General features: G+C 47.5%; 1 protein-coding gene across 1 annotated transcript in view; it reads left to right on the top strand.

Annotated features, from left to right (window-relative positions):
• The window catches only part of LOC134932173 (uncharacterized), a 138,214-nt gene extending 128,336 nt beyond the window's left edge, over positions 1–9,878 (top strand). Inside the window, exons 22-23 of the mRNA XM_063926340.1 lie at positions 8,936–9,081; positions 9,654–9,878. Coding sequence (XP_063782410.1) covers positions 8,936–9,081; positions 9,654–9,762 — 255 coding nt within the window. The 3' untranslated portion in view covers positions 9,763–9,878. The remainder of the gene's footprint in view (positions 1–8,935; positions 9,082–9,653) is intronic.
• The last annotated feature ends 3,123 nt before the right edge of the window (positions 9,879–13,001 follow it).

The following is a 13,001-nucleotide window of genomic DNA, read 5'->3' on the forward strand; positions in this document are numbered from 1 at the left end:
TTGTGGAAATAACTAGTTGGTGACAAACTGTTCTACACATTTCTGTCTTTACTTCTGTTTCATATGATCATTGGGATCACTATATGACTCTACGAGAGGAGGAAGAAGAAATCAGAGAAACCATCAAGTTGTCATATGAAGGACATACCATCTTCTCATTAATAAAAGGGATGTATTTCACGTTATAAATATTTTATATGCGCCCTGTACATAGACAGATACCACCCCTTATCTCACATTGTATATTGCTCTTGTAAAATTGGTGATTTTTACTTTGGCATTTGTTAGTGGACGGGCTGCATTGCGCCACACGGGTAAACAGTTCAGAACAAACCTTCCCCTAAGTCTGAGAATACAGCCGCAAACTTGCTAGGTTCACAGAGTAGCAAAAGAACCCCAGCAGGTTAAACGACTGACTCCAGTCTTACTGCTAGGTCTGGATTGGCAGAGTGTAATACCAAATCCCAAGGCCTATTTGCAGTAAGCAACAAACAAATACAAAGTTTACACAGTACTAGCTAGCTTTCAGGAACTGACTAACCAACAAAGATTCAGCAGCATCTGCCTAACCTGAGAAGAGGGTTTATATAGCAGGTGCTGTCCACGCCCCACTCAGACCTCACAGACTGTGAGCACAAAAACCAGCACCGGATCCCCTGCCGTGCACAGAGCCTGTAACCACCGCATAGCAAAAGACCCGAACCGGAGTATCAGCTACGCTCAGGTTACTCCGCTAGCACTTGTCTCCCGGTTGCCATGACGACGTGGCAGCACAGAGCAGGAGACCCTAACAGAGATGACTTGTGACTTGTAAACGATGCTGAAGAACACTGAATGAAGAGATTACTTGTGATTTGTAAACGATGCTGAAGAACACTGAATGAAGAGATGACTTGTGACTTGTAAATGATGCTGAAGAACACTGAATGAAGAGATGACTTGTTATTTATAAACGATGCTGAAGAACACTGAATGAAGAGACAACTTATGATTTGTAGACGATGCTGAAGAACACTGAGTGAAGAGACGACTTGAAGAATGATGTTGAAGAGAGGAATGCTGTGAGCACCATCAGCAAACGAAGACCCTCTACCAGATAGAGGACCCAGCAGTTAAACCGCAAGAGCAGGTGGACTGGGAGCAAAGGACTGCAATAACAAAACTGACCACCGGGTGGCCACAACAAAACCGGGATACCAGGGGTTAACCTTGGAGCACAGAGCTTGCGCACCTCACATCAGCAAGTAACTTGAAGCACTGGCACCATGACTAAGCATCAACCCCTTTTTATAAGGGAAGACTGCACCGGTTTGGCTGGATGCGAACTGGGATACATATTGGCTTGGCTTGGTCTCCAACATGGCAGCTCCCTGCACAGAGGACACATGTGGAACCAGCACACAGCCACTACCTCAGGTCTCAGCCTCCCAGACGCCGCACTCCAGCAACAGAACACTTGGAAACAGACACCTCCAGCTGCCATGCTCCGCTCCCCAGGACCCAGACCCTGGCCTCCAGACAAACGGCAGCCGCATCGGAGGACCGCTCCTATCCGCGGCAGCCACAGCAGCCAGCTAACAGGAAGGCTGCAGGGACCACAACCGGAGGTAAGACTCTGGATGCTGACAGTAAACTCCCCCCCCCCCCCCCCCCCCTTTTGAATGTCAGTCATACAAAAAAAAAATCACCACGGAGACAAATATTGTCCTTTAATATATATTTAGAATAAGGAGGGGGTGACATACATATAATCATTTACAAAGTCACACAAATCACAATTACCCCTATTATCTTAAGTAAGAATATTAAAAGTTACATTTTAAAATTAACAATTATATCAATTTAATCATCACATATACTGTACAAAATATAGAAGAGTGCTCCAAAAAAGCAATCTTTCTTTTTTTGGCAATTGCCAATAAGTAGATATTAACATGTTAAGGTTTTGATTGTATGGAGCAGCTCCAGCACCATAAACTATAAACCTATTATAGAGGATTAATTTTTAGTAGCTGGTTCTTTACAAATTGAAAGTATCAATAATTATATTTGAAGACGGGTTCAGGATACTAAAATACCACTGTACACTTTCTTAAACTTAACATGGCTAAAGGCCAGTACTCACGGCCAGATTTGGGAGAGATGTGTGCTGAGCGAACCGCTCAGCACACATCTCTCCCGCCGCTCAGCACAGCGCGATGTGCGCTAAGCGTGCGGGGGGGGGGGGGGGGGAGATGGGGAGGCCGCTCACTTTACCCAGCGGGTGAAGTGAGCAACCCGCTAGATTGGCCTGCATGCAGGCCAATCTAGCAGCAGCGATAGCGATGCTCCGGGCTGCGCATCGCTATCACTGTTAGGACTACACACGGAGCGATTTTGCTGAAAATCTAAGCAATCTAGTCAGATTGCTTAGATTATCGCTCTGTGTGTACCCCCCTTAAGACTGAGCTAATCATCTTCCCAGCCTCCTGCACAAACTCACCTCCCACAATATTATCTATTGATAGCACTACTGTCTCCTCTAGTCCCCTAGTGTGATGTCTTGGAGTCATCCTTGACTCCTCCCTCTCCTTCAAACCACACAATCAGCACCTCTCACAAACCTGCCGTTTTCATCTCAAAAATATTTCCAGGATCAGACCCTTTCTCACCCAGGATGCCACTAAGACTCTTATTCACTCACTGGTCATCTCCAAAATTAACTACTGTATTCTTCTCCTACAGTATCAAAGAATCGCTAAGAAATGCCTCTCTGAACTCCAATCTATCCTTAGTGCTGTTGCCCAGCTCATCTTCCTCACCAAATGTACTACATCCACCTCCCCTCTCTTACAAGCCCCTCACTGGCTTCCCTTCCCTTTCAGAATCCAATTCAAACTACTCACACTCACTTACAAAGCCCTCACCCACTCCTCTCCCATTTACAACTCTGACCTTATCTCCTTTTACATTCCTGCCCATCCTCTTTGCTCCACCAATGCACGCCGCTTCCCCTGCCTACTGATTGCCTCCTCCCACTCCTACCTCCAAGATTTTGTACGTGCTGTTCCCTTTCTCTGGAATTATCTACCTCTCCCCCTCACACTCTCCATCTCTCTACAAAACGTCTACTGAGCTCTTAAGACCCACTTCTTCACCAAACTCAGCCCTCTCTCATCTTAAGCCATCTGTCCCACACTCACTTTCTATCCCATCTGTGTCACCCATGTCTGTGTGCCCCTCCCCTTTAGAATATAAGCTTTCACAAGCAGGGCCCTCTTCCCTCATGTGCTTTTCCATCTCTTACTTAACTTATCTTCTTTTCAATACTCCCTTCGATGGCACCAAATCCCTTGGTTTTCTACCGCCCTGATACTCATTTCAGTGTTGTCTGCGGATGCAGCTACACATAACGACTAGGAGATAAGTCTGAGTGAATTCTGAAAGACGAAATGTTCGTGACTTGTAAATGATGCTGAAGAATACTAAATGAAGAAGTGACTTATGATTTGTAAACAATGCTGCAGAACTCTGAATGAAGAGATGACTTGTGATTTGTAAACAATGCTGAAGAACACTGAATGAAGAGATCACACATGAAAATAAAATGTCCATTGACCATGGGGATAATGAAATTGGCTAATTTTTGCCACTACTTTGCAACACCTTATGACCGAGTTACTGATATATTTGCCAGATTCACGTATGAGGACTTTAGTATAACGGGGTGTCCATTATTACCAGCCTTGTGTTCCTATGTTGGGATCCGTTGCAATGGTGTCTGAATGCCGCTAGACTCCACGCAATAGTATTTGGTATCCTGGTCCACAGAGGGCTTGGAAAGCTTGGAAATGGAACCGGATTGATGTATTACCGGAAAAGTCCTCTCAGATCTTGTAAGGGCAGCAGTAAACTCCAGGTCTTTCTTGGTGTGATGATGTATGTAGCAGTAGGTTCTCCTGACGCGTTTCGCTACTCTAGGTAGCTTTATCAAATAATGGACACTCCGTTATACTAAAGTCCTCATACGTGAATCTGGCAAATATATCAGTAACTCGGTCATAAGGTGTTGCAAAGTAGTGGCAGAAATTAGCCAATTTCATTATCCCCATGGTCAATGGACATTTTATTTTCATGTGTGATTTGTTAGTTCAATTGAATTTTAAAGTTGTCTTTTAACACCAATATATTAAATGTGTTTAGGAATTTGATTTTAGCGCTGTTTTTCAGTTTTTTTTACTTTATGTATATGTAAGGAGACTGACTATCTCCTCCATACAGCAGCTAGAAAAACATCCCATTCTAGCGCCCGACTATATACCTTGGTATATTCCTTTTACTGAATGAAGAGATGACTTGTTATTTGTAAACGATGCGGAAGAACACTGAAAGAAGAGGTGACTTGTAAACGATGCTGAAGAACACTGAATGAAGAGACAACTTGGGATGGATTTGTAAACGATGCTGAATAACACTGAATGAAGAGATGACTTGTTATTTGTAAACGATGCTGAAGAACACTGAATGAAGAGACAACTTGGGATTTGTAAACTATGCTGAAGAACACTGAATGAAGAGACGACTTGAAGAATGATGGTGAAGAGAGGTTCGCTGTGAGCACCATCAGCAAACGGAGACCCTCTACCAGATAGAGGACCCAGCAGTTAAACCGCAAGAGCAGGTGGACTGGGAGCAAAGGACTGCAATAACAGAACTGACCACCGGGTGGCCACAACAGAACCAGGATACCAGGGGTTAACCTGGGAGCACAGAGCTTGAGCACCTTACAGCAGCAAGTAATTTAAAGCACTGGCACCTTGACTAAGCATCAACCCCTTTTTATAAGGGAAGACTGCACCGGATTGGCTGGATGCGAACTGGGATACATATTGGCTTGGCTTGGTCTCCAACATGGCAGCTCCCTGCACAGAGGACACATGTGGAACCAGCACACAGCCACTACCTCAGGTCTCAGCCTCCCAGACGCCGCACTCCAGCAACAGAACACTTGGAAACAGACACCTCCAGCTGCCGTGCTCCGCTCCCCAGGACCCAGACTCCGGCCTCCAGACAACCGGCAGCCGCACCGGAGGACCTCGCTGCCACAGCTCCTATCCGCTGCAGCCACACCAGCCAGCTAACAGGAAGGCTGCAGGGACCAGAACTGGAGGTAAGACCCCGGATGCTGACACGGAGCTGATGTCAGACACCCTCCTTAAAATGTTTGGGCATGACTGAGTTTTTCCAGACACTCCCTGTAAATGCTGAGTTGCCACCCATAAACAGCCTCTTCCTGTCAATCACCTTGAAAATGCCTGTGTGATCGGAATTTTCGCAATATCCCATTGATGACCGGCGATGCCTGTTGTTGTCCGATGCGCGTGCGCATTGCGGTGCATATGCATTCGCAGTTAGGACCTGAACGCCCGCTGTACGAAAACACACAGCAGCGATTAGATCTGAATTACCCCCATTGAGTATTCCAAAATGGTGATGACAATGGCAGAAGCTCACAGTAACCATGGTAACAGAACACACTGCACCAACTGACATGCAATGCACAGATAACTGCATATGAGAAAAACCTGATGGCTATCTTCAGGCCACATTGTCCTGAGAATGTGGCACCTCCTGAGGATTTTAACACTCTCAATAAATAGATTTAAAAAAAATAATCATATTTGTGCAGTTCTGCCAGCAGGGGTTTCAATCATTTATAATGCTGGGGCATTTGCCAGCAGAAGTCCTGGAAGATTTGCATATGGTGCTGTTAAATTCCATGCTATACAGGTTTTGCACATTGTATTTTTTCGTTTTGTGATAAGAAATGGAGCCTACAGATCATATCCTTTGGTCGATCCTCCATCCAGTGGCGTATCTATAATGGGTGTAAGGTGTGTAGTGCAAATGGGCCTCTGGGTCTAGGTTGGCCCACACTGCACACCCTTCACCCGTATAATTGCACTCACTTCTCTGGTATCCTCTATCACCAGTGCTGCAGCAGGAGCAGACAGAGTTCACCAGGAAAATGTTGCAGCTGACAATTTCGCAGAGATTTGAGCATTTGCAGTAGGGAAGTGAATATGGCATGGCTGGTGCCATGTTCCCAGAGTGCCAGAGTCTTCTACTGCACTGCAGAGAACAGTAGGCCAGCACAGAGCTTGCACATGGGACCCTTTCTCTTTTAAACCGTCCGTGCCCTCAGGGATCCTTTTGTTTAAAGGCTCCATGCGCCCTGTCTAATTCTTCATGGTCATTGGGATTTGGCTTCAGAATCTCCCCAAGATTTTGTTAATGGCACTGATTAGGACATGGGTAAGTTTATCTTTACAAAGTCCACTTATTCTAACACTGTTCTAACGACCCCTATTGCCAAGGTCATCTATTTTGGAGTGAATTGCCCCAACTTCCACAGCATCACATAGCTGCAAAAGCAGACCGTGAGATGTAAAGTGGAAACTCTCAATCCCAGTAATGTTCACTTGGACATGTATGAGCTGGGCTTGCATCCAGTGGCGAATTTCCCATTAGGCATGTGAGGTGCCTATGAGTGGCACTTGGATGCTTTTGTTGGTACTGTCAGCCCAAAAAGTACCAGTAACTGTAAAAATTTTCCACTGCACTCAGGGCTATTTCTAGACAATTTAGCTCCCAGTGCGAGATTTAAAAATGCAAACCCCCCCCCCCCCCACACACACACACACGCACACACACACACACACACACACATTTATATTGAAAAAATGCACCCCCCAATAGACATAAAAATTGCAATTGGTGCACGCCAAAGGTGCACGCATTCCCGGCGAGGGGACGTGGTCTCGCTAAAATGGGCGTGGTCTCACGAAAATGGGTGTGGCCTCACAGGAAAAGACTACCTTACACCCCAGTTTTTGGCCCTGCACCAACAGACCTCGGCCATCACAGGGAGAAGAAAAAAATCCACGATATCATATGGTGTGTGGCATAATATGGTGCAGGGTGCCCCCCACCACATTATGCCAGACATCGCAATGCCCGTTGACAGGGGAAATGCCCGTTACCAGGAGTGTGTAATGCTAGTTGCCAGAGGTAATGTCATTGCCAGGGGTGTGTAATGCTTGTTGCCATGGGTAATGCCCGTTGCCAGGGGTGTTTAATGCTTGTTGCCAGGGGTAATGCCCATTGCCAGGGGTATGTAATGCTCATTGCAAGGGGTGTGTAATGCTAGTTGCCAGGGGTAATGTCATTGCCAGGGGTGTGTGATGTTAGTTGCAAGGGGTGTGTAATGCTAGTTGACAGGGGTGTGTAATGCTCGTTGCCTTGAGTGTGTAATGCTAGTTGCCAGGGGTAATGTCATTGCCAGGGGTGTGTAATGTTAGTTGCCAAGGGTAATGCCCATTGCCAGGGGTGTGTAATGCTAGTTGCCAGGGTTATTGTCATTGCCAGAGGTGTGTAATGCTTGTTGCCAGGGTGAATGCCCATTGCCAGGGGTGTATAATGCTCATTGCTCGGGGTAATGTCATTGCCATGGTTGTGTAATGTAGTGTAATGAGTTAATGAAAGGAGCGCTATATGTGGTGAATAAATAATTATTCAGCTAATACCTGTAAGGAAAAAGCATGGTTTAAGGAATGTTTAACAGCTCTTTTAGTGAAATTTAAGAGGAGTCCGTTTTGATGAAATGGGACTAGGAGATCCTATAAGATGCTGGCAGGGGTGTGCGCCAGCGCCAGACCCGCCAGCTCTCCTGCTCCCCCTCCTCCCCGCCATAGTACTCTGCAGCGGGGGCAGAGGTTCACAAAGTGACGCGTTGCGTCATGACGTCACGATGCAAATGCGTCATGCAGTGAAATTCCGCCCCCCGAGCGAAGTACAATGACAGGGAGCAGTCAGAGACAGGAAAAGTGCTGCGGAGGGCGCCCTGCACAGTTGCACGGCTCGTCCGCCGCTAGAAACGGCACTGACTGTACTGTACCATATGCCATTTTGAATCAAGTGTAAATGGGTAGGACATGCACATACTGCCCCTTTAAGCTGTCCCACTTAGCATGTATACATAATAAAAATAAAAAAATCATAGTTAGTGGCTTTTTTATTATTCTATTAAATCAAATCAGGGCTTATAATGGGGGGCGGCCGTTATTGTTGTGCCTAGGGGCACTTTCTCCCCTATATCCGCCCCTATTTGCATCGACTGTTGCAATCTAGATTATGGTTGCAATTATGTTATTGACTAGAAGGTGTCAATCTGAATGCAATGGAGGATAGATTCCTGTGGAGTTCCATGACATACACTCTAGATGGATCAGCAAGACAGCAAACCTCTGCATAGTGTGAGAGTATAAGCAGTTTTAGTGCTAGGTGACCTCAGCGACCCTAATGCCCCAGGCAGCTGCATAATGGTATTGCTGACCTATGTCAGGCCCCTTAGCACAACAGGAGATAAAAGTGGAGAGGTTTAAAAGTACTGTGAAGTTATGAACAATACGCACAAAATTATCATCAGGAGAGATGGGATACAGTCCATTCAAGAGACCGACGCCAGAATCCCGACAGCTGGTGAAATGCCGACACCCGGAATCCTGACACACTCTTGGGATTCCCACTCAGTTGGTGGGTCCACGCCACCAACCGAGTGGGAATAGAACCTGTGGCGAGCGAAGTGAGCCACTGTGCCCAATGCGTGGCAGTCGCAGCGAGCCCATGAGGGGACTCGCTATCGGGATGCCACTTTCGGTATAGTGATAGCCGGCATCCCAACAGCCGGGATATCATATGTATTCTGGACAGGTGTGATATGTACAGTATTAGTATTGTGTTTGTTTGACTTTAAATATATGTGCGGGGATTCAATTGTGTATAAATTTATAGAGATTCATTTAAAAAAAATCTTATTTAAAGATTGAGAGGGGGCACACAGAGATTCTCCTCTCAGTTGTGGTATAAGTACAAAATATGTCTATCTCATCTTCAGGATGGTCTTTTGTGCTATGGCAGAGCTACATCCCATATGTCCAAACAAAGGAAGATCATACACCCCCACACTGAGGTGAGACCACTAGTGATCACCCCCAAACTGCAGGAGATGGACGTGCACAGGTACTTGTGCAAGGAATGCTGGTGAGTGCAGGATCTAATATACCATAATGTCCTTTGAGACAAAGACAGTCAAGTCCCAGGTACAAGATGGATTTAAAGAGTCACTAGACAGATTACATTTATACAGGATAAGACACAAACACCATCCAATCATACATGACTGGGTTTCTCTTCTGACTCTCTTATACGTTTTTTGGTTATATTTTTTGTTTTGTACTGTATATTTGCATTAACCAGAAGAGTATAAGGCAGTGGTTCCCAAACTGAGTGCCATGGCAGACTGGGGTGCCATGGGGTACTTGCAGGGGTGCCCTGGGTTGGTGGTCCAGGACCAAGTCAAATTATTTATGGTCAATGTATAGGCAAAGCCAGTGTTGGTCACCACTTAACTGAACATAAAGACGACACATAAACACAACTTAAATTAATATTTGTTTCTGAATTTCTCTGTAACTAAAAAAATTATGATACTCTAGGGTGCCGTGATTCAAAAAAGTTTGGAAACCACTGTCATAAGGAATCAATCTCTTAAGAAAACAAATTGCACAGTCCCACTTTTTGATTGTGTAATATAACACAATTTTGTTTTGTAGTGTGATGTCACAGCTACACGATTCTTCCCCTGGATCACCTGTAAAAACCACTTGTCTCCAAAGAAATCTAGTCAGTATCACAAGGACTTCCTCTTTCCCTGCATTGTGATAAGGAGACCATGTTTTCTACAGTTCGTCAATATACTACATTGGAGGAATACATTTATTGAGAAGTTAATTCACATTTAACAAAATAGAGGAGATGAATAATTAAACATTTTTGTTCTTTACAGAGTGCACTTTTCCTGCCTTTTTTGTGTATTTAATAATCATAAGCAGTGCTTAAAGTGGTCCTAGAGAGGTGGTGGAACTCACCCCCCTTCCCACGGTGGCAATTCAACAAAGGTATTGCGCGCGCCGTAGGCGCGCGCCGCAAAAAGGGGCGTGGTCTCAAAAAAGGGGCGTGTTACACAATAGTAATAACGCCCACAGTAGTAGCACCCCATAATACACATAATGCCTACAGCAGTAGCACCTCTTATACAATGCCCACAGTGGTAGCGCCCCTTATATAGAGCCCATAGTAGTGGTGCCCCTTATGCAATGCTCGCAATAGCAGTGCCCCTTATGACCCCAGGATTGATGCCCCTTATGAAGTGCCCCCTTTACAATGCCCTCATTAGTAGTGCCCCCAGTAGTAATGCCCTTAATGGTAATGCCCCCAGTCGTTTAGCCCCTGTAGTTATGCCCCTTTGTAGTTTAGCCCCCAGTAGTAATGCCTCCAAGTAGTAATGCCCCCAGTAGTTTAACCCCTGTAGTTACGCCCCCAGTAGTAATGCCACTGTAGTTAAGCCCCAAGTAGTAATGCCCTCCTGTAGTTTGCCCCCTGTAGTTTGCACCCAGTAGTAATGTCTCCCAGTAGTAATGCCACCAGTAGTAATGCCCCCAGTAGATGCCCCTCTGTAGTTTGCCCCCCAGTAGTAATACCCTCCTGTAGTTTGCCCCCCAGTAGTAATACCCTCCTGTAGTAATGCCCCCCAGTAGTAATGCCCCCCAGTAAATGCCCCCCAGTAGATGCCCCTCAGTAGTAATGCCCTCCTGTAGTTTGCCCCCTTGTAGTAATGTCCCCCAGTAGTACTGCCCCTCAGTAGTCTGTCCCCCAGTAGTAATGCCCTTCTGTAGTAATGTCCCCCAGTAGTAATGCCCCCTAGTAAATGCCCCCCAGTAGATGCCCCTCAGTAGCTTGCCCCCCAGTAGTAATGCCCTCCTGTAGTTTGCCCCCTTGTAGTAATGTCCCCCAGTAGTACTGCCCCTCAGTAGTCTGTCCCCCAGTAGTAATGCCCTTCTGTAGTTTGCCCCCTGTAGTTTGCTCCCAGTAGTAATGTCCCCCAGTAAATGCCCCCCAGTAGTAATGACCCCAGTAGATGCCCCTCTGTAGTTTGCCCACCAGTAGTAATGCCCCCCCAGTAGTAATACCCTCCTGTAGTAATGTCCCCCAGTAGTAATGCCCCCCAGTAGTAATGTCCCCCAGTAAATGCCCCCCAGTAGATGCCCCTCAGTAGTAATGCCCTCCTGTAGTACTGTCCCCCAGTAGTACTGCCCCTCAGTAGTCTGTTTCCCAGTAGCAGTGCCGTAACTAGCCATTTTAGCGCTGTGTGCAAGAAACGACAGTGGCGCCCCCCCCCATGTAAGAAAGGGGCAGTGCGCGCCGCAGGCGCGTGAAAAATTTATAGGGGTGTGGCTTCACGGGGAAGGGGCGTGGCCACAAAATAACAGCAATTCATACTACGGTGCACAGTAGTCTACATTATTCAAATTACGCTGCACAGTAGCGCCACTACACCAGGTAGAGCCCCTTTTATACATTACAGCAGACAGCGTCCCCCTTTTTACACATTACGGCAGCCAGTCCCCCTCTTTACACATTGCGGCAGCCAGGCCCCCTCTTTACACATTGCGGCAGCCAGGCCCCCTCTTTACACATTGCGGCAGCCAGGCACCCTTTTTACACATTGCGGCAGCCAGACCCCCTTTTTATACATTGTGGCAGCCAGTCCCCCTTTTTACACATTGCGGCAGCCAGGACCCCATTTTACACATTGCGGCAGCCAGGACCCCATTTTACACATTGCGGCAGCCAGGACCCCCCCTTTTTTCACATTACGGCAGCCAGTCCCCCTTTTTACACATTGCGGCAGCCAGGACCCCTTTTTACACATTGCGGCAGCCAGTCCCCCTTTTTACACATTGCAGCAGCCAGGACCCCATTTTACACATTGCGGCAGCCAGCCCCCTTTTTACACATTGCGGCAGCCAGACCCCCTTTTTATACATTGCGGCAGCCAGGACCCCTTTTTACACATTGCGGCAGCCGGTGTCCCCCTGAGAGAGAGAAAGAGAGAGAGAGACATACTTACCTTCTCCCCGCTGACAGGCTCCTCGTGCAGCTCCCTCTCGGTGCAGGCTGTGTGAGGTGAGAAGGAGGAGGAGGGAGGGGGAGCAGGGAGCCGCAGCAGCGCTATTTGATTGGTAGTAAGCGCCGCTGCAGCATCCCCCTCTCCTTCTGTATTGGTTGCCTGGCGCTGCTGTGGATGCTGGGATGAAGGAACCGCATCCCAGCATCCATAGCAGCGCCGGGCAGCCAATACAGAAGGAGAGGGGGATGCTGCAGCGGCGCTTACTACCAATCAAATAGCGCTGCTGCGGCTCCCTGCTCCCCCTCCCTCCTCCTCCTTGAACCCGGCGCTGGTCTCTCTCCTCCAGCGCGGCGCACGGCGCACACAGAGGCGGCATGTAATGAGTCAATTTGACTCATTACATGCCGCTGGCCGTTGCGCCCTCAGGGCAACTGCGCTGTGTGCCAAGCCCCCTTGGCACACACGTAGTTACGGCCCTGCCCAGTAGTAATGCCCTTCTGTAGTAATGTCCCCCAGTAGTAATGCCCCCCAGTAAATGCCCCCCAGTAGATGCCCCTCAGTAGCTTGCCCCTCAGTAGTAATGCCCTCCTGTAGTTTGCCCCCTTGTAGTAATGTCCCCCAGTAGTTCTGCCCCTCAGTAGTCTGTCCCCCAGTAGTAATGCCCTTCTGTAGTTTGCCCCCTGTAGTTTGCTCCCAGTAGTAATGTCCCCCAGTAAATGCCCCCCAGTAGTAATGACCCCAGTAGATGCCCCTCAGTAGTTTGCCCCCCCCAGTAATAATGCCCCCGTAATGACCTCTCAGTAGTTTGCCCCCCAGCTGCTACACAAATAAAAAAAAATAAAAAAACACAGCACACACCATACTTACCAAGTCCCGCTCCGTGTCCGGCCGCTGCAGTCCTCTCGTCGCCCGCTCCTCTGCACTATGAGAGAGACGTCATGACGTCTCTCCCATAGCGCGCACTGACTGAGCCGGAAGGCGGAGCTCAGTA

The sequence above is a fragment of the Pseudophryne corroboree genome, chromosome 6, assembly GCF_028390025.1.
Source record: "Pseudophryne corroboree isolate aPseCor3 chromosome 6, aPseCor3.hap2, whole genome shotgun sequence".
Classification (NCBI taxonomy): domain Eukaryota; kingdom Metazoa; phylum Chordata; class Amphibia; order Anura; family Myobatrachidae; genus Pseudophryne; species Pseudophryne corroboree.